General features: G+C 39.8%; 1 protein-coding gene across 3 annotated transcripts; it reads right to left on the reverse strand.

Annotated features, from left to right (window-relative positions):
* Positions 1-6,133: 6,133 nt before the first annotated feature.
* Positions 6,134-15,670, reverse strand: LOC306857174 (5-aminolevulinate synthase, non-specific, mitochondrial-like). 3 transcript variants are annotated; one of them, XM_079396937.1, is made up of 11 exons: positions 15,347-15,670; positions 14,192-14,406; positions 13,932-14,108; positions 12,671-12,796; positions 12,361-12,583; positions 12,042-12,226; positions 10,314-10,493; positions 10,069-10,233; positions 8,652-8,920; positions 7,309-7,471; positions 6,134-6,487 (listed from the first exon to the last, which is right to left on the reverse strand). In XM_079396937.1, exons 2-11 carry the CDS (start codon positions 14,385-14,387, stop codon positions 6,327-6,329), a joined length of 1,845 nt encoding a protein of 614 aa, XP_079253063.1. In that variant the 5' UTR covers positions 14,388-14,406; positions 15,347-15,670; the 3' UTR covers positions 6,134-6,326. The 3 variants fall into 3 exon arrangements, with proteins under 3 accessions (XP_079253063.1, XP_079253064.1, XP_079253065.1); XM_079396938.1 differs by having other exon boundaries at positions 15,337-15,625; XM_079396939.1 differs by having other exon boundaries at positions 15,383-15,579.
* Between the last annotated feature and the right edge of the window lie 7,278 nt (positions 15,671-22,948).

The following is a 22,948-nucleotide window of genomic DNA, read 5'->3' on the forward strand; positions in this document are numbered from 1 at the left end:
CTGTAAAGTTCGGACCTCTGTTTGAACAGATAACAACAATTTATTAGTGGGGTGGAGAAACAAAGTCCACATCCTCTGCCAACGCCCAAGACCTCACTTCAAAGACTACTGAACTTCCAGCCAATCAGCAACTTCGGGGAACCCCCTGTCTGCAATGATGACACAAAGGAAACCCCTTAACACAGGCAAAGCAAGCAAGTAACACCTCCAGATTCTAACTGAATCAGGCGCATTTAATACCAATTTTAGCCTCATTGAGAAACTCAAAGCGAGGGTTAAATAAGTGATTGATGGTTGTTCAGGTCTATGCAATTGAACATATTGCTGTAAACTTGGGATTTCACATTTCCATTCTCTTAAACTCATCCTTTCCTCACTTTCTCTCTTTCTGCAACGTGTGAATGCTTGTGTTCATGTGTTAGATTAGTTTATGTCTTAGGTTTATATAAATAAAATCTGATTTATATTGAAAAGAGAAGTATTTTGTGTTTTGTGCTCACAAGTTAATGTCTTAATCTGCCGATTTTGTTACTGTTCTGTTTAATAGTGTTTTCACTATATTTTGGATTTTAATATCCAGTGCAGAGTTTGTCATACGGCTGGTTCAGTGAATCGCCGTAACACTGATTCTGTTCAAATCCCTATAAGATCATAAATGATTCCCTTTGAGCTAAATTAAACTATTTCTTTAAATTACATATTAATATTACGTATTTATTATGTTACAATAGTGTGATATCTAGGTGAGAAAGTCTCTATGTGCTGAGAATTAACTGACTTCTGTGACGTGAGGCGGCTAGCAGACGGACGGTTTAGCCAGTCTGTCTGCTTCCTGACCTGGGCCCCAGTTAGTCAAGTACCAACTCTAAGACTATGTGCCATATTTCTAGAGAGAAGAGCGGCACCACCCCAGGAGGGATGAACACCATCTCTTTTCAACAGGTCAGTTCTGCCCCAAAAACTCTTCCAATTGTCTATAAAGTCTATGTTATTCTGAGGGCACCACTTAGACATCCAGCCATTGAGTGACAGCAGTCTGCTATGAATCTCATCACCCCGGTAAGCAGGGAGCGGACCAGAGCTTATTACAGTGTCTGCCATCGTACTTGCAAGTTCACACACCTTTCACACACCTCTCAACGTGTATTGAAATGGCATCGGTAGTGGATCATTTTTGGGAGTCTCCTTCGGAGGAACTGCTTTTGTCTTATACAAAAGAGCAGTTATTGCAGATTCGTATAATATTGAAATAGCTCCTAGGTATAGGAATTTAAAAGAGACCCTGCGTAACGTTTTGAAAGGCATCTTGGTGGAGTTGGGCATTTTAGAAATGCCCTTAGAAAATGTTAGTGTTGTGGAGGAAGATTGCTGATCCTTCAGTAAGTGTAACCATTATTTGTTTGAGAGAATTGGCACTGAAAGAAAAACAATTAGAGTTAGAGACTGCAAAACTAGAGTTGCAAAATTATCAGTTTGCTTTAAAATGAATGGAGGTAGAAATGAGTGCTAGTCTGTCGCTGTTGCCTCTAGTGAATTTGATGTCGAAGAGGAGGATGGTTCCTCCTTTCCTGGAGGCATATAGACAGCGTTTTAGATACTACATAAAGCTTCCAAATCAGACTTACGTGGAGTTTGTGCGTGAGAAGGAAATTTAGTTTGATCGTTGGTGTGCGTCCCAAAAAGCTGAGAGTAAAGAACAAGTCAGACAGTTAATTCTTATGGAAGAATTTAGACATTATTTACCTGCTGCTCTTTCTACTTATATAAGAGAACAGAAGGCAGACACACTCCGCAAAGCTGCTACTTTGGCTGATGATTTTATTTTAAGGCATACAGTCACGTTCAAATAGAGACTACTGTGAACTGTGATCGTAATTCGTTAACTTTTCTGAATTCAATGAGCCACATTAATCAGTGTTTCATGAGCTGGAGTTTATATTTGCAGCCATATGACCTCGACATTGAGTATGTGAGAGGCTGGGATAGCGTGGTGGCTGATGCACTATCCCGGATGTTTTTGGGAAAGATGTTTTTTAATAGATGCTTGTTTCTCTTATGGTGACGGTCACTTTTTGGGGGATGAAGGTGTTACATGCGCATGTATTTGTATTATTATTTGTCTGCTCTCTAGGGGGCTGGAAACCTGTGTTGCCTATGCTTGTAGTTGAGCAGATTTCCTACAGCTGTGGACCATTAGCGCGTGCTGAAAAGAAGCCACACAGCTGCACTTGAGTGGTGGGACTTGAGAGGCCGTCCACACGTGGTGATGACTAATTCTGCTCCTATTCGTGGTTTATATTTTGCATCATTTCCAATACGTTTCCCTATTAGACCGAGCCTTTGTGTTATCCCTCTTTTGTGTTATGGCAGTGGCTGTAACAGCCCCCCCATGATCCTTTACAGGGATTCGATCCATGATGACGGCGCCTCCATATGGGCACGGGATGATGACACAAAAGGGCACTTCAAGGAACAGTTGTTTGGTCCCCTACACCCTTCAACCCTTCAAAGCTCTCACTCCGGAGGGTAAACCCTTTGAATAGGGCATAGGGATGAGCCCTCCCGAATGGAACGCAGGGACAGACAGACATACTCCTCCGTGGTCTCCTCCTACACCAGCTTATCATGGTCTCTTCTCTTGCTGGCTGCTCTGTACTAGTACTCCTTCCTGGAGGTCCATCACCTCCCTCCTCTTTCTCGTTTCTGTTTGCGGTGCAGAATAAGACGAGGAGCTAATGTAACATACAAGGACTCCTGTTGTGTTTATTTCATCCAGTTGTTTTTGAGATCTAGTTTCCTGTGTTTTTTGTTTGTTTGTTTGTTTGTTTGCTTAGTTGCCTTGGATTTTGATTTAGTCGTAGTTTGTTTCTATGGTTTCTGGGTTTAGTTTTTTTAACCTGTGTTTTGTTTGGTTGTTAGTTTTTCCATCTGTGTTTGAATCAGTGTTAGTTAAAGTACAGTAATTAATGTTCTAGGGAAGTATGGTGACATCTGTTAGTTAAAGTGTTTACCGTATTCACCTGTGACGTCTTGCCCTTTTGCAGCCTGGCTGGTTTAAGATGAGTGAGTCTTCATTTGTGTAGTATGTTGTAACATGCTTAAGAGCTTCAAAAACACACACATTTCATCTTTGAATAAAGGAAGTGTTTAAAGTGACACACTAAGGTGATTAAGTAATCAAGGAGTTTGCTCACATTGTGCCTGTAAACACTGTTAACACCTTGAGTGGCTTATTGCTTAAACTCATGGCAGCAGTGATAAAGCCAGAGATTTATTCAGTTATAAAAGTTAATCTGCTAATATCATTTTAATAACTGCAGCTGTTGAGTAGTTTATTTCTTCATTAATGCTGGCCTGTTTTCTGACGGTCTATCATGACAGCTCTCGTGAGTGTCAAGGCCTCTAAAGAGCAGCTCCATGAAGAATCACTTGACTGATTATCATGTGCTTGACATTTCCCTTCATAATCATTTCAAATGAACCATAGACGTGTCTGACCACACTTGGAGTTTCTGCAGTTGAGACATATAATGACATTAGTTTCACTGTGACGATGAATTACTTTCATGTTACAGAAAATGCCAACAATAATCGCTTTGTAATTACAGTATGTGTGTGTTTGCAGGTCACTCTGAGCTTTCTGCTGGAGGGGTTTGGAGTGAAGCCTACGTGACGTGAGTGTGATGCTGAGTCACATGACCACATACCAGATGCGCCTGAATCCCTGACAAACAGGCCTTAATGAGCTCTGCCTGCTTTCACACAGATATAATGCACAAATTCCGGCGCTCAGATCAATCTGTGTGAAAGCATGTGGGAATTTCCTCGGTGAAAGCAGCATTGTTCCTGGTCTCAGGTGTGTGTTTGCCAGCGGAGGATTAGAGGACCGGCTGACTTTGATGTAAACGAGCCCGAGCTCTGAGCGCGGGAGATCTGTACATCACGTGCGTTTGACACCTGTAGATGAAGGAGGAAGTGAAGCGGCAAGTGTTTCCTGTCATGCTGCTCATTGAGGGCTGCTGAAGGAGGCAGAGAGATTAATTCGGTGTGTGTTGAATGGAGGCGTCAGCATGAGATGATGCTTTAATGAGTGTTTGGCAGAGAACCTGTCCAAAACATGTGCACAACACACTTCACGTGGAGCAAAGAGAATGTAGGCAAAGGGCTCCTGAGTTGTAGTGCTACGTCATTCTAGGCTTTTTATCAAATTTTTTGTTGATTTTGATTGCTTCCATTGTCCTGATTTGTATGATGCTTTGGATAAAAGCATCTGATATATGAATAAATGTAAATGTTTAAGGGTGGGTTAAGGTGTAAGGGATAGGTCAACAGTGTGACTATAGATGTAATTACAGATGTAATTGCATGCAGGTATGATTTATATATATATATATATATAGTGGGACCAAATAAATAATGAAAATGCATTTTAATTACTGTAATGCAAAAAATCTAACTAGTTTACTATTTAAATTATGGTAGTATATCATACTACTCTTCGGGGTTGGTAAGATTTTTTCATGTTTTTAAATGAAGTTTCTTCTGCGCACCAAAGCAGCATTTATTTCATTGAAGTCAGGAATACTAATAATATTGTGAAATAATATTTCAATTAAAAACAGCTGTTTTCTCTGTGAATATGTGTTAAACTGTAATTTATTTCTGTGATCTGCAGCTGTATTTTCAGCATCATTACTCCAGTCTTCAGTGTCACATGATCTTCAGAAATCATTATAATATACTGATTTATGATCAAGAAACATGTATCATTATTATCAATGTTGAAAACAGTTGTGCTGCACAATATTTTTGTGAAAACTGTGATATATTTATTTTTCAGGATTCACAGATGAATAGAAAGTTCTAAAGAACAGCATTTATTTGAAATAGAAATCTTTCACATTATAAATGTCTGTACAGTCACTTTTGGTCAATTTAATGTGCCCTTACTGATTAACAGTGTTCATTATTTATTCAAATAAATCTTAGTGACCCTGAACTTGAATGGCAGTGTGTGTTAGCCTTATTTGTTGAGCAAAGGAATGATTGTGTCAGACAGGTTTGTATGAGACATTAGTGCTCTCGAGCGTCTTCTCTCGTCATCTGTCTGTCTGGACAAACAGCCTGATCTGACAGAAACACAACCCTCACATGATGGATCTTCAGTGGCTGAACGCAGAAAAATCACACACTTCTTGTTTCTGTGACGGAGATGGTTGTTCAGGGTTATTCAAACAAGCATCTTACAATTGTGTTTCCTCTAGGGTTGGCAATCAATTCAACTTCTTTTTAAAATTACATTTATAAAATGATAACTTATATTCACATTGAGATTGTGGAAACAACAAAGACAGCATTTTAAATATTTGATATGTTTGTTTGATGGCATCTTTTACTAAATATTATAAATGAAGGCCTCGTATCAATACTGAAAACACTTTTCATCCGTGGCTGTTTGGTGATGTTTCTGTCAATACTCGTTTTTTTCACCTATATATAGCTACAGTTTGCATATTCAGTTTCATGATAAAGTAATGAAATTACTTATTAAAAATATTTGATACCAACATATTTATGCAGAATTTATACAGGATTTGAACTTGTTTAACTCTAAATACTATATGAGGAAATGAGCAAGTTATTTTCCCCAGCTCTAGTTTCCTAGCCAGACTCAAATCAAAGCAATTTTATTTAATGGCTTCCTACACTGATTTTCTCAGAAAATTGTGTACCATGTGACACACTTCACCAAATTAGGAAGTGACTTGTGGAAACTCAGCTGACGTCTGAGGGGCGTTTATCATGGTGTTATGATGGTGGCCACAGATCGTTCCTCTTTCTGAAAAGCGTTGCTCATTTGCTCCAGACTCAAGTGACGGTCACTGCAGACCTACGCTCATCTGAAAGCAGTGTTTGTCCTCTGATGTGGGTCAGATGATGATGTCACACACACCTGTTTCCAGCGCATGACCCGTTTGTTACCCGACCAGTGCAGATCCAGGTTAGTGTGCCAGTTACAGACGTGATTTACAGCGGTCACTGTCACTAACCCAAACAGCAGCGAGAAACAGGTCAACATCGTCACAATCATCCAGACGCTTCTCCGGTTCAAACAATAAACACAGCCAGTGTGTGTGTGTGTGTCATCAGTTTATTAAAATCCATCCATAATGCTTGATTGATTAAATACGACTGGCCTACATCAGCCAAACATCTTTAAATATAAAATACTTCAGATTTACTCTGTTAACAAAATACATACATACACAGAACAAGATGTCTAAATATTTATTCTCTGGATGCGATGCACATGGAGCTGCGGGGGGTCAGCCGCAGGCAGATATGGGCTGGCTCAGGCCGCTGAAGTAGGATTTCTCTCTCTCGCTCATCAGCTCGAAGTGCAGCGGCTGGCGGCAGAAGTTACACTCGGCGGAGGAGTGCGGCTTCAGCTCCAGACCCACCTCCTTCCAGGCCTGCGTCAGCTTCTCTGTGAGGCACAAACACACACAACACTCAGCACACGCTACAAACTCAGACTCAATGCAGGTTTGTCATGCTTGTGGAGAGAGGAACAATCTGGCCAAAACTGTGTGATTAGATTGCAACCCTAGTAGAAAAAAAGTCATATATTTAAAATGCATTTATTTCATACTAAGTACAGTTCAACTCTATTATCATATCACTAGAGACTTACTGATATAGAAATGATAATTAAACTTTATTTGGAGTACTGTTTGTGCACAATGCACATTTCTTAATATTAAGCCTAAAAAGTGTTTTAATATCACTATTGATGAGGATTGTAAGAAAATAACAGTGAAAGAAGTCTTAACACATTCTGGCACGGGGCTAGTTGTGCTCACGAGCCCTGCGCTAGTGTTAGTGTTGCCAGATCTTCATAGAAAAATACAACAAACAAACAAGGACAAGCACAAAAAACACGAAAACACCCAAATGCTTTGTTTTATAACACCAAAAAAAATCTTTATGAGCTAAGACCAAACAACAAGCCTAAAAGCGTGTGTAAATATGAGGATATGGCAACACTCCAAGACAGCGCTCTCTAAAGCAGAAACAAAACACAGCACGTCTATCAGCGGCAGTTTTAGTTCAGTTTGACGGACAATAGAGTCTTTAGCCAAAACAATGTCAGAAATCAAACGTCTAAATTCTTCTTCACTCCCTCAAGATGGCAAAATGTTGCAGTGGTTACAAACGCAGGAGTGACTGCTGCATTTAAATGCGTTTTTGTGAAGGTGAGTGTGAAGGTGGCCGTCGTGATTGAGTTTAGTTTGCAGACGGACTCACCGACGAAGTAGCTCATCATCTGCGGCGTGTGGTGTGGCGTAGGAGCGATGCGCAGCAGTTCCTCTCCGCGAGCCACCGTGGGGTAGTTAATGGCCTGGACGTAGATGTTATAGCGGCTCATCATGATGTCGCACACCTGCGTGTTCTTCTCAGCGTCTGCCACCTGAGGACACACGTCAGTGTCAGTCTGAGCCGCGTTCACATCAGGAGATTCCTATTACACTTGTGCACAAAACTGGAATATCACATAAAACATCTGTGAATAAAGCGAACAAAACTGAGAGAGTAAGGAGAAGCTTCAATGAGAGTTAGTCAAGTTATCCCGGCCCTTCACGCAAAGTCACATGACTCTTTTGATGCGCATGGTGGAATTTATTCTGTAAATGTGTTTCCATCGTAGTTTATGCACATTTTCTCTGATCAGATAAAACATTTTAGTCATTTAGCAGTTAGTAAATGAATAGAGTGCAAGTCTAAAAGGGGCAAGTTTTTTAAGAATAGAATTAGAATAGAGAGTGCTAGAGTTGGAGGGTCAAATAAAGATGGAAGAGATGTGTTTTCAGCTGATTCTTGAAGATGGTTCAGGACTCAGCTGCTGGGATTGAGTTGGGCAGGAGGGAACAGTTCATGTAAAAGTCTGTGAAAGTGATTTTGTGCCTCTTTGTACTTACTATATGGTTAGGATTAGGGTTTGGTTTAGGGCTACTTGCATGTAATTATGCATAATTTATTGTTATTATAATAGTAAGTACATGTAACGTGTAACAAGGACACCTTAAAATAAAGCGGGTAACACTATTTTAAGGTGTCCATAATACAGAGTAATTACCTAGTTAAGTACTTAGTAGTAACTAAGTAAGGGAACAGCCTGTAATTACAGTTAGTAATTATGTAGATGTAATAGTCAGCTGCTGTTACACACATGTATCAGACCGAGTCTGTTACACAGCTACTAGTACACTTAAGTACAATCTTGATACACTTTATTTTAAGTAGCTTATGTCTGTGTACTTACATTTATAATTACGTTGTATAAAGTCTGCAACACATATGTAACAATCTTTTGGTTACATAAGTAGCTGTGTAACAGACTCGGTCTGATACATGTGTGTAACAGCAGCTGTCTATTACATCTACATAATTACTAACTGTAATTACAGGCTGTTCCATAACTTAGTTACATGGTAAGTATATTATTGTTTCATGTACGTACAGCGGCTACTCCTAAATACTTAATTAGGTGATTACTCTGTATTATGAGTGCTTAAAATAAAGCGTTACCATAAAGCGTTATTGCGTGTATTTATGCTGATTAGAGGTGTGGAAACAGCGAGTGTGCGCACCCTGACGGGGATGATGTGGCTGGGGCAGTGCACCACCGGCAGGCCCGTGTCCAGCAGCATCTGCCGCAGCAGCTTGACGTTGCGCTGGTGTTTGCGGCGGAGCACGCGGCCCTCCTCGCTTTTCAGGATCTGGACAGACTGGCGCGCCCCGGACAGCAGCATGGGCGGCAGAGACGTGGTGAAGATGAAGCCGGCGGCGTACGAGCGCACCGTGTCCACCAGAGCGTTAGTGCTGGCGATGTATCCGCCGACGCAGCCGAACGCCTTCCCTGCACAAACACACACACAGAGGTCAGACGCAGAAACACACTACCACTGTCATCACTGATCACAAGCTAAAACACACACACATGAATCACGGTATCATGAATAACAAAATACAGACTCATTGATCTAAATACAGTCAAAATCACTATATGATCTAATCACAAAGACCAGGATTTCATTAAATAATCCTGTTCATTACATGCTTTAGAGTGAAGCAGTAAAGCTATAAATGTTAGTATTAAAAATGCGTTAACTACTAAAAAGACAAGATTATTTCACTGTATACATGTTTAAAACATAAAATACATTCTTCAATTTTTCATTCTTACAGTGAAATCATAACAGTAGTTCTTATTAATTTTAGCAATAGGCAAAAAATAAATTACTAATATAATTTTGCTGTAAAATAATATTTATTCTTATACTCATTTTTTATTTTACAGCCAATTACAAAGGCAATTTCTTATTTTGATTTTACTCATTTTCTGTATTTAATAATAACAGCACCACAGTATTATTTATAGCGCTGTCAAACAATCATCCAAAATAAAAGTTTTGGTTTACATGTGTGTGTGCGGTGTATATTTATTGTGTATATATAAAGACACACACATGCATGTATATATTTAGAAAAAATGTACATGTATATTTTTATATTCATATAAATTGTATCATATATAAAGTTATTTAATATATAAACACATTTTTTTCCTAAATATATACATGCATGTGTTTGTATTTATACATACTTACAATAAATATACACCGCACACACACATATATTATGTAAACAAAACCTTTTATTTTGGATGTGATTAATCGCGATTAATTGTTTGACAGCACTAATTGTTGTTTTAATAGCCATATTATATAAACCAAACTAAACTTTGGCTAAACTGCGGCGCCCAACAAACAAGCACAGCAAACCTGGATTTAGAAATAAAATAATCAGAAAAACAAAGAGCAATCATGATTTTTATCAGTAAAATTACAATCCATGCCCCCGAACCGTGCAGCCTTGGTGTGGAGTAACAGGAACAAACAGGTTTGGTTGGTTTGGTCAGAGGCCATTCAGCGGCCGTCAGTGTAATTCGATGAGAGCCAAACGAGGTCTCCGGTCTCTAAGCAACAGCGGATGAGGCCGACTCACCCAGAGTGCCGGAGATGATGTCCATCTTGTGCATGACTCCGTCCCGGTCTCCGATGCCGCCTCCTCGGGAGCCGTAGAGCCCCACCGCATGCACCTCGTCCACGAAGGTGATGGCGCCGAACTCATGAGCCACGTCACACATCTGCTCCAGCGGACACACGGCGCCTGCGGCACAAACCAGAGTCTACGTGAGCCCCGGAGCACAACCTGACCTCAGATCAGATAACAGAGGGCCTGTGACTCACCGTCCATCGAGTGCACCGTCTCAAAGGCCACGATCTTGGGAGCGGAGGGATCCGATTTCTCCAGCAGCTCGCGCAAATGCTTGGCGTCATTGTGACGGAAGATAAACTTCTTGGCGCCGCTGTTCCTGATGCCCTGAATCATTGAGGCGTGATTGCCCGCGTCTGAATAGATCTCGCAACCTGAGGAGAACCACAGAAGCGCCGCTCTCAGAAACCTGACCGTACAAATATTACAAAGCAGCACAAAAGGAACAGAAATGGAAATAAAGCCTGTTTTCAGACTTACATGGTCATTTTCTTCATGAGAATCACATAAAAATAAATCAATCTCATTGTGAGGTTTTTTATGTATTTCTCTGCATTACAGCAATGAGGTTTTGTAGGGGCCTATGAAATCCGTTTCATTTTTTCCCAAATTCTGCTTCCTTTTTTTACATTTAAATTTTTCTGGACTAAATCAAACTCAATTTTATTAATCAGAAAGCCTGTTTAAATAAAAAATCATGAACCTTATACAATTTAACATAATTTTATTAAAAGTTTAACAAAAATGACACGTTTAGGATCCTATGAAACATTGAATGTTTTATGGTTATAAAAATATTTGAATTATTTTTCTGATTATTTGAATGCATAAAAACTATTTAATTTATTCTTACATTGGCCTTATGAATTTTTTTCTGGTTATGTATTTAAATCTGGTTATCTGGGGGGAACCTGGGGGGAAGTCGTGGCCTAATGGTTAGAGAGTCGGACTCGTACTCGAAAGGTTGCGGGTTCGAGTCTCGGGCCGGCAGGGATTGTAGGTGGGGGGAGTGAATGTCCAGCGCTCTCTCCACCCTCAATACCACGACTGAGGTGCCCTTGAGCAAGACACCAAACCCCCAACTGCTCCCCGGGCGCCGCAGCATAAATGCTGCCCACTGCTCCGGGTGTGTGTGTGTGTGTGTGTGTGTGTGTGTGTGTGTGTGTGTGCATTTGTTCACTACTCACTGCTGTGTGTGTGTGCACTTGGATGGGTTAAACGCAGAGCACCAATTTCGAGTATGGGTCACCATACTTGACAATACGTCACGACTAGACTTATCAAGTGACAGCATAAATCATCAATTTAATTAATCCTTTAATTATTGAAAATTAAACAATCTATTTTTTGACAACCAAAGAGGGTTTACTATTAAAAGTAAACCATGGGAGAAATATTGTGTGATTATTCCTTTAAAAAAATTAAGTTTTAATAATTTATTATGAGTAGTAGTAGCAGTATGTACATTCTACTGGACAATAATAATATATTTCTGTCACAATTTCTTCAAGTAAACTGAATTTTTATTTCTGTTTGTATTTGATATGATCTCAAATAAAGGGTCAAATGCTCATGAAGTGACTCTCAGAGCAGTTCTGGAGATGTTGTGTGTGTATTTATGCTTCAGTGTGTGTGTAGTAAACGAACCCATGCGTCTGCTCCATTCATTCACACAGAGACACGCAGAACATGCAGGATTCATGTTAAATAGTCTTTTTACAGCTTAATATTTACAGATACTAGTCCATATTTGATGTATGTGTAATGACCTACTTTTGATTAATTCATCCAAAGTTTCCATGACATTCTGCATTACACAGTAAATTCAGTTTTTATTATGACTGGATTCATCACGGAAATCATAAGACCCTAATTTTGGCAGAATGTGCTTCGCATGCAAAATATGAAAGGGGAATAATCACCAGGCAGCATCTTAGCCAGCGTGAAGAGCGTGGAGTCATTGGCCACGAAACACGAGGTGAAGAGCAAGGCCGCGTCCTTCCCGTGAAGATCGGCCAGCTCGTGCTCCAGAGCCACATGAAACTTACTCGTCCCCGATATATTTCGAGTCCCTCCGGCTCCTGAACCGTGTTTCTCTAAAGTGTCCCTGTCAAAAGACATCACAGAGACGTTCATTTCAGCCCAAAAGCATTATATTTGGATCTATTTTAGGACTTTTTCATGAGCCATCTGCTGAAGAGATCAAGGCTAGACCCAAACCATGGTCATTAGGTCACTCACATTATGGTCTGCACCACCCGCGGGTGGCGGCTCATGCCGAGATAGTCGTTGCTGCACCACACCGAAACGTTTCTCTTGAAGGACAGCGACTCGGTGTAATCGTCTGCCATCGGGAACTCCGTTGCCCTGCGGTTCACCGTTTTAAACACGCGGTACGTGTGATCCTCCTTCTTCTCCTCAATCTTCTTCTCAAAGAACTCATCATAGCGAAAGTTGGACACGGCTGGAAGAGAACAGCGAGTGTGAAACTGCGTTTCAAAATAGGAAGTGGTTTTCTGTAGGAGTTTCTTCACTTTAACAGAACACATACTTTTGGGCATGTTCTCCTGCAGCAAGTGAGAGACCCTGGTGGGCCGCTGCTTCATCAGCTTCTTCATCAGGTTTCCTCCAGTCATGGTGTCCTTCACCAAAGGATTCAGCTCAGATGGAGAGACGTCTGGAAAACAGAGACGACAGCACAACAGTGGGTGGATTAGAGAGATCGAGTAGTTTGCAAAGCACCTTAACAAAAGAAGAGGAAAAGCTGTAGTTGTTAACCAATTTAACGACAATTACTGAAGGAAGTCATGGTTTAACGGTTCAATGTTTGAAAATGAAGAAATTAGGACAGCCATAAATATTTGTATTGTAATTTGGGAGGTATTATTATTATTAAATTAACATTTTATTATTTTTCTTACTCAGTGAAATATTACAATAGCATTTTTTCATTTTGCTTTTCATATTTTTAGTAATAACAATAATAATAGTATAATAGCAGTAGTTATATTATTTTTCATTAAGACTCAATTTTTTATTTTTGTGTTTTTATAGTATTTGTTTATATTTAAGTAATAATAACAATATAAATAATAACCCTATAAATACAAATAATAGTAGTTAAATTTCTTCCTAAGTACTCTGTGTTTTATTGTTTAGTTTTCTATTTTTGATGAGAAATTTCTTGTATTTTTAGTAATAACAACAATAAACATAGTAATAGTTATAATTAATTTGGAAACACTTTACAATAAGGTTAATTAGTAAACATGAACTAAGAATGAGCAATACTTCTACAGCATTTATTAATCTGAGTTCATGTTCATTTCAGCATTTACTAATGCATTATTAAAATCTCAAGTTGTGTTTGTTAACATTAGTTAATGCTCTGTGAACTAACAATGAACGACTGTATTTTTATTAACAAAGATTAATATTGTAATAAATGTAGTGTTCATTGTTTGTTCATGTTAATTAATACATTAAGTAATGTTAACAAATGACACCTTATTGTAAAGTGTTACCATAATTTTTTGTTCAGTACTCAATTTATTTTTAATTTTTTTTCTGTTTTCAATTAGTATTTTTTATATTTTAGAAATAATATATATTTTTTTTTTCTGAAGTACTCAATTTTTTTATTTTACATTAGATTTTATTTTATTTTTTTATCGCAAATTGCAATTTTTCCCCAAATCGTGCCATATCATCAGGCCTCTGACCAAACAGTTTTGTAAATGTGTTACTTCACAGCCCCTAACACACAGTAAACCACAGCGGAGCCAAACACAACAAAACCCTTCCTCACAAACCTTTGCAGACGGAGCGGACTTCAGAGACGTCCTCCTGAAGCGCCATGCTGGCCTGCCGCACCACGCCGCTGTTCCCCTGCCCCATCTCGGCCGCCAGGAACGGGCATCTGGAGGCGGCCGCTTGACCGGCGGGCGGCACGGGGTGACCCGCAGGCACTCTGGCCGCCTCTTTGGATTCTAATGCAAAGACAAGAGGGGACATCCTTCAGCAAGACAAGCAAACGCACTGAACTCAAGCACGAACGGCGGTGGATACTGACCCTCGCCGGCTGGAGGAGTGCTCTCACTCTTCTGGAAGCTGGAGGACGAGGAGCAGAGGGAACGCACCAGCGGCCTCGACGCAAGGTCCATCATGACGGGACACTTCACGGCGTACGCCACCAAGGACTTTCTAGCCTGCTGCAGGAAGGTTTGAGGGACGCGAGACAGGAACGGGCAGCGGATGATGGCGTCCATGACTGATTGTCCAGAGAGTCTGGAAAGAAACACAGCAGAAGGTCATTCAAACAGTCACCTACACTGTATTGCCAAAAGTACTGGCACCCCATCTAATGAACATGTTTGACTACTTTAGTAATTTCTATGAGTACAAATCTTAATGTTGAAGCATATTATGATATTCTAGGGAATTGTGTGCTTCTAGTTTTATAGCAACAGTTTGGACAGAACCCTTTTCTATTCTAACATGACAGTGTCTCTGTGTATCAGACACAGTTCAAAAAGACATGATTGATTGAGTCAGTGTGGAAGAACTTGATTGGTCTCTGCTGTGACTTTTTGGAAGTGCCCGTTTCTGTTCCAAAGAAGGGTGTGTCCCAATACGTTTTTCTACACAGCATGTCATACAGGAACGACTCTAAAGGTCAGCAGCACTGGCTGGAGCGGTCTGCTTCTGTAACTCTCACACGCTTGGCACTGAGCTGTGACTGTATTACAGGGACAATGGCTCAGGGTTAAAGCAGACACATGGTTCGGTGTTACAGGAATCAAAGCACACTACACTGAGTACAGTCTGTATGACAGCAATGCTCAACCCCTTACAGCAATATGAGCCTCCAAACACCATTGAGCCCCTTTCAGACAACACTAAACCATGAACATCCTCCTGCAGCATCACTACAATAATCCCAGATATCCTCATTCAGATCATGACTCATGATGATTACTGTATCTGTGACCAAACACTCATATGTATCTTCACTACAGGCTCATTAGGAGCTAAACCCGACGAGTTCTGAGTCCTCAGCCATGGTTTTACTGTAGTAAACGTGTAGTAACCATGGTTTTACTGTAGTAAACGTGTAGTAACCATGGTTTATCTCCACTGAGCTCTCATGCTGTGATTTAAAGACCATCTGTCAGTAGTTTACAGCATGAACGCGTCGATTCTTCATTAACAAACTACCTTTCCTCACCTCACGGATGTGTGTCTGAGATGCTGGTTTCCTCACTCTGGGACTCTCGGGCTCTGGGGCTGTCCGGTTCTCGGGCTGTCGGGCTCTCGGGCTCTCGGGCTCTGGGGCTGTCCGGTTCTCGGGCTGTCGGGCTCTGGGGCTCTCGGGTTGTCAGAGAGCAGTGTTTGCGGTCTCTGGCCTGGTTCTGTGTCGCGGTGAGCGCGTGACCGTTATCCTGCACTGAGGACGAACGAGAGGACACACGGACGCGCCGGGATTATATCAGAGCCCAGCGCCACCAAATATCGCGAGACTTGCGTAACTGTGCGTCAGCGCCGCAGACACGCCCAGGTCCTTCCTGGAAACCTTCAGCTCATAAACCCTTTACTGACTAAAAACATTCTGATTGTTTGTGGTAATAAACTCACTACTTTATTATTTCTTCTTATCTATAAGGTCTGTTTATGTTATTAATGAAACTTGAGGAAGTTAAAAGATACCAGAGACTGAAGGAAGTGTGGGCTCTGACCGGAAGTGAGCAGAAAAACATGAAATAATCATTAAAAAACTCACATGACTCGTTCCAGAAGTTTGCATAAAATCTACTGTTATTATTCACTTTATTGTATCCAGTGGTGTAAAAAGTGCTCAAAAATTTTACTCAATTAAAAGTACAAATATCTGGCCAAAAACTTACTTGAATAAAAGTAGAAAAGTACAACTTCAGATTGTACTCAAGTATGAAAAATGCAGAAGTACTTTTTTTTCTAACAGATATACAGAAGTTTTGTTAAAGAGAGAGAGAACGAAACAAAATGCAGAGGCCAAACACATACATCTAGTAGTACACATACAACAACAACATTTAAAGTTCAGCACAGTGGAACACACACACACACACTCACACACACACACACACTCATAGACACACACACACACACACACACACACACTCATAGACACACACACACACACACACACACACACACACACACACACACACACACACACACACACACACACTCATAGACACACACACACACACACACTCATAGACACACACACACACACACACACACACACTCATAGACACACACACACACACACACACTCATAGACACACACACACACACACACACACACACTCATAGACACACACACACACACACACTCATAGACACACACACACACACACACACACTCAAAGACACAAACACACACACACACACACACACACACACTCATAGACACACACACACACTCATAGACACACACACACACACACATGTTGGTTTTGCTATATTTGAGAGGACTCTCATAGGCGTAATGGTTTTTATTCTGAACAAACTGTGTGTGCTATTGCCCTACACCAACCCTACACCTAAACTTAGCCCTCACAGGAGACTTTGTGCATTTTTACATTTTAAGATAAACTTCATTTAGTATTTTTAATAATTTATTTCCCTTGTGAGGACCGGCCAAATGTCCTCACAAAGTCAAAAATCTCAGGCTTTACTATCCTTGTGGGGACATCTGGTCCTCACAAGTATAGCTAAACACGTACACACACACTCACAGACACACACACACACACTCATAGACACACACACACACACACACACACACACTCATAGACACACACACACACACACACTCATAGACACACACACACACACACTCATAGACACACACACACACACACACACACACACACACACACTCATAGACACACACACACACACTCATAGACACACACACACACACATTAAAATTAATTGCCTTTCATTTATCAGATGACCATAAAGTAAGAGTTTTAGAAAAAGCCCATCTCTCTTTGTATAATGCAGTGTAAGGGACGTCTAAAAATCAATATTACAGTAACTCATTCAACCCATGTCTATGAATCAATGTCTTCTTAAGTGAAACGATAAATGCAATAAATACAAATACCAATATTTTAAATTCAGCCATCATGTTCACTTTGTGTGGTTTCTGAAGTGGTTCTGTCCTCTTGCATTAGACAGACTAAATATGTTCTTGTGTTCATCTGAAGAAAGAACGACCCGAGGGTGAGTAAACGATGAGAACATTTTCATTTTCGGCTGAACTATTCCTTTGAAGAGCAAGATGTGATGCAGAGGCTCAAACATATCCCAGACAGATTACAAGAATGTGTTGCATTAATGAGGAGAGTCATAGAATTAAAATATATTACATTAATGTTTTGAAGCGCCACTTTTTAGTGTTGTCTATTCAACATGACTGTCTAAAACAGGGATGGGGCGCGTTGATCCTGGAGGGCCGTGTCCTGCAGCGTTTAGCTCCAGCTGTAATCAAACACACCTGAACGAGCTAATCAAGGTCTTCAGGATTCAGGTTGGAGCTTATCCACCTGGTAAGAACATCGCTAGGCTTAAATTACTATTTATTTATTATCTTTTTTTGGAGATGTGTAACATTTAATAATAATAATAATAATAAACAATCATTCACACAAAAATATTAGTTGTATTTAAATTCTCATCACTGATTTATTTGCACTCAATCTTGTTCATTCAGCCAATATATTCCACCGCTAAACACTCTCTTTTCTACCTCAACATGCCTCCTCAGATGTGGTGATCTTCTGAAGCCTGACACTGACCTGATGGACGTCATAACTGAAGCAGAAATGTGTGCTTGATGCTGAAAACAGCATCTGAGATTGGTTTTATAGTTGGCTATATATCATAAAGTAAATAAAAGAAGCAACACGTGTGAATGTTGCCTAATCTTCCTAAACATAAATCTGCAGAAATATTATTTTCTTGTCATTCGGGTTTACAATGACATTCATTTTTTACTTAAAAAATAAATAAATAAAAAGTCTTAATTGAATGAAGGACAGGCATAGAAAATATGTCGAGAAGTGCGACACCCTGCGGTCACTTCATCATTATAACAGAAGTTTGATCGCGCCACCTAGTGATGAAGATTGATGTGATTAGTGTAATACAATGAATAAAACAGCTGTAGTCAACATGATCTTCAGAGAAAACCACAGATAGATTTGATTAATGTGATATCTTAAAACCTCCTCGCATAAACAGAGTCTGAAAGGAAGCGACATCGGTGCTATTTAGATAAGAAATATTACATTTAATACAAAAATACTGCCACTGAAAGAGAGATTTAATGTAACAAGCCCTATTAAACCATGTCTGTGGGCTAAAACTCTACTGACGTTCTATTTAAACTATACTTTGGGTGCCTTGGACTACTATTTTTGTATTATCTTAACCTTTACTTTACATCACCATTATTATTGTTCATAAATACTGAAGAGCCACAAGAAACTGCAGAGGACAAAGTAAAAAAAAATATTAATGAATAAAATAGTAGTCGTACATCAGTATGAAGAAACAAAAGTCAATATCAAAACTCCATTGGGTTATTCATTTAAACAAAGCACTTTTTTAACCTTTTATATAGACAGTATATATGCATAAGGTAAAATGAATGTATGCTTGTCTGTATTATGCATTATTATAATACTATTGTGAGCCTGTAGATCTGTAACGTGAGCAGATATAATATGACAATGAGCCTGACATCATCTGGCATGCTCTCTACTTTGACACTTGTAAATATTATTGAGTAGCAAACCTTTTTTAAATGGCAAAATGTCACAAATTATGCCCATTTGGTCAAATGGTAGATCACAGCACTGGCAACAACCACAAAAGTGTCTGCATGTAATGAAATGTAAATGTAGATGTACCTCCTGAGCAGGAGAGAATAAAATGTTAATGACAAACTTAATGATTTGAGTTAATGATCTTGAATGCAATAATTGTGTGTAGCATTTTCTTGATGTTTGCTGCAGGGATGAGACATGTGATTTCCTACTTATAAAGTCATTACTCATTATTCTGTCCACTGACCCAAGCACATTTGTCCAGATATCCACTCACTCTGGTTCAGTGGTGTGAGAGCATCCTCTACTGACACAGAGCAGCTCGTGTTAGTGTGTGGCCCTCCCATCCAAATCTGCTGGGCCTGTGTTCACAAAACATTATATCTTACCACTAAGAGCTCTCTTAAATAGCAGTAAACGGTTTCTCTTAAAGCCTATTCACAAAGCTGCTGAGACAAACTTTTACTAAGGAATAGAGAGTAAAGGGCAGGGTTGAGCTTGTAGCTATGCACACAGTGATGGGATGATAGTCTCTGTCAGAGATTTAGTCATGAAATATTGTAGAGTGCAATATTATGTTGCCATATTCAAATAAAGGTTTAAAAATATTACATTTACATTTAGCTGACGCTTTTATCCAAAGCGACTTACAATTGCTATATATGTCAGAGGTCGCACGCCTCTGGAGCAACTAGGGGTTAAGTGTCTTGCTCAGGGACACATTGGTGTCTCACAGTGGATTCGAACCCGGGTCTCTCACACCAAAGGCATGTGTCTTATCCACTGCGCCATCACCACCCCAAATAAAAATGTTAATAATTGCCACATTCAAATAAAGATTTTAAAATGCAGGCTAAGAGTCACTAATTAAACAACTATATGTTCAGCTAACTGTCAGCCTCTTATATGTATGCTTCCCGTAAACAATTAGTGAATATGCATATAAACAGCCTTTTAATTAATAGAGTAGAATAATCATGGATGAGAGTAAGACTTGTAAACGTAAATGAAATCCAATCTGGACATAAGAACAGCTGTTACTTCTTGTCCAGCTGGTGAATGAAAACAAGGATATAATCAAAGGAAAATCTGGAGTTGGGATAACCTCCAAAACCAAAGGCCATACCTTTATAAAAGCTCATTGTCGTCAAATGTTTCTAAAATGTTTACGTTCTGAGGCAGATTGCCGGAAACAGTTATTTTAGGATAGTTTGTGGCTTGGTCTTAGTGACTTAGGAGTCCTCTTCTCTACTCAGATTTAGGAGCTAGTTTTAGCGCTAAAACACTTTGTGAAACACTCTAGAGAAAAAAATTAGGAGTCCTAAATTTAGGACTGACACGCCCATTATTTTTAAGATTTTCTCCTAAATTGGCGATATATAAAATAGTGTCTAAAATGTAATTCACTTAACATTAACTTATTGTTTGTTGAACATTTGTATAAAACCAATATCACGTTTTGCAATCATTCTCATATTCATGAAAACAGCTCTCTTGCTCTTATTATTTAAAATATAAAAACAAGATCTCATACAAGTACTTTTCTGCAATCATACCTTGAATCTTTTGAGCATTTGTAATAATTCTGGTGAATTCTTTTGACAGACTGAATTCTGACCAGCGCAGCACTATCAAATGTTGTTGTTAACAAATAAATCAGACAATGCACTGGCAATTTAGTGATATCATGCAGTTGTGGTCTTGACTGGTTTTGAAATAAAATCCCAAGTCCTTTTAGTCTGAGACCAAGTGAGTTCAAATGAGGTTGAGACCGAGACAAGACCAAGACCTTCAAAAAATGGTCTTAAGACCAGCCTCAAGACCAAATACTGGAGTACTTCAACACTACCAACAGGTACAAAGACATAGCTGAAGATCTGCTGTCTCACTCTCTGATTCTGTGGTGAATGATGTCTCACTCTCTGATTCTTTGGTGAATGATGTCTCACTCTCTGATTCTGTGGTGAATGATGTCTCACTCTCTGATTCTGTGGTAGATGATGTCTCACTCTCTGATTCTGTGGTAGATGATGTCTCACTCTCTGATTCTGTGGTGGACGCTGTCTCACTCTCTGATTCTGTGGTGGATGATGTCTCCCTCTCTGATTCTGTGGTGGACGCTGTCTCACTCTCTGATTATGTGGTGAATGATGTCTCACTCTCTGATTCTGTGGTGAATGATGTCTCCCTCTCTGATTCTGTGGTGAATGATGTCTCACTCTCTGATTCTGTGGTGAATGATGTCTCACTCTCTGATTCTGTGGTGAATGATGTCTCACTCTCTGATTCTGTGGTAGATGCTGTCTCACTCTCTGATTCTGTGGTGGATGATGTCTCCCTCTCTGATTCTGTGGTGAATGATGTCTCACTCTCTGATTCTGTGGTGGATGATGTCTCACTCTCTGATTCTGTGGTGAATGATGTCTCACTCTCTGATTCTGTGGTGAATGATGTCTCACTCTCTGATTCTGTGGTAGATGATGTCTCACTCTCTGATTCTGTGGTAGATGCTGTCTCACTCTCCCATTCTGTGGTGGATGATGTCTCACTCTCTGATTCTGTGGTGGATGATGTCTCACTCTCCCATTCTGCGGTGGATGATGTCTCACTCTCTGATTCTGTGGTGGTTGCTGTCTCACTCTCTGATTCTGTGGTGGATGCTGTCTCACTCTCTGATTCTGTGGTAGATGCTGTCTCACTCTCTGATTCTGTGGTGGATGCTGTCTCACTCTCCCATTCTGTGGTGGATGATGTCTCACAACTTCTTCAATCTTTTTACAAAAAGGATTTAAATGTCATAAAAATTTCCCATGCAACTCATTCCATATTCCAAGTGTTCTTAAGGCATACGGTAGGGTTTGCCAAGAAACAAATTGAAAATGTAATCTTTTAAGCAAAATCTCCAGTCATCGCCTTCGTGCATTTATATGAGGGGAGCACTGCTAGGCTCAACCAAATTGTTTTGAGTCACAAGATGGTGTCGATGACCTATTCTAATTCTTTTTGGTACAGTATGAAAAGAAAGACACATGACAATAGCATGTTGTCCAAATATATAATTTCTTAATCATTATAAACCTATTTGTGAGTAGACCATTGCATAGAGACGTGTTTCATGCATTACTGAATCAGGTGCAGATAATATTGTATGTTTCTTCGCCATTAGATTTCTGTGGGTTGACTCTGGATCTGAACATAATGAATAAACGTCTCCATCTGTCTGAGGGGAACACAGTGATCATGTCTGCTGACACAGTCCAGCTGTATCCTGCTCACTCAGACAGATTTGACTGTGAGCTGCCGGTGTTGTGTAGAGAGAGTGTGTGTGGATGCTGTTACTGGGAGCCGGAGTGAAGTGGGAGATTTGTCTGTATCGCAGTGTCATATAAGAGCATCGGCTGGAAAGAAACTGGTTCTGCATGTGTGTTTGGACGTAATGATCAGTCCTGGTGTTTGTCTTGCTCTCCCTCCAGATACTTATGCTGGCACGATAATATATATAAATATATATATATATATATATATATATTACAGTGCCTGTTTCCTCCAGCTGCTCTAGAATAGGAGTGTATGTGGATCTCAGTGCAGGAACTCTGTCCTTCAAAGGATTCAAAGGATTCAAAAGGATTCAAAGAACTTTTATTGTCATACCAACTCACATTTCCATGTTATGGTACGAAATTAGAACTCAGGTCCCGGTTTAAAAGCAAGAAGAAATTGTCCAAAGGAGATAATCGATAGTATTTCGCCTATAATAAATATTACATTTAAGGTGGATAAAGTGTTTGTAATGCAGATCAGTGTGTGTATGTATGTATGTGTGTATATGTAAGTGTTCAAAAGGAGAGATGGAATGCCTACAGAGCATGGCTAGAGTTCAACAGTCTAACAGCTTCAGGAAAGAAGCTATTTCTGAGCCTGGTGGTCCTACTCCGGATGCTCCTCAG

The sequence above is a fragment of the Barbus barbus genome (genome assembly GCF_936440315.1).
Source record: "Barbus barbus genome assembly, chromosome: 37".
Lineage (NCBI taxonomy): Eukaryota > Metazoa > Chordata > Actinopteri > Cypriniformes > Cyprinidae > Barbus > Barbus barbus.

Excerpts from the sequence above, each read along its gene's own strand:
- LOC306857174 (XM_079396937.1), bottom strand. The coding sequence starts at position 14,387 with ATGGACGCCATCATCCGCTGCCCGTTCCTGTCTCGCGTCCCTCAAACC. Across the intron at positions 12,584-12,670 it reads GCAGGAGAACATGCCCAAAA|CCGTGTCCAACTTTCGCTAT; the intron begins GTATGTGTTCTG and ends GTTCTCTTCCAG. Across the intron at positions 10,234-10,313 it reads GACGGTGCACTCGATGGACG|GCGCCGTGTGTCCGCTGGAG; the intron begins GTGAGTCACAGG and ends TTTGTGCCGCAG.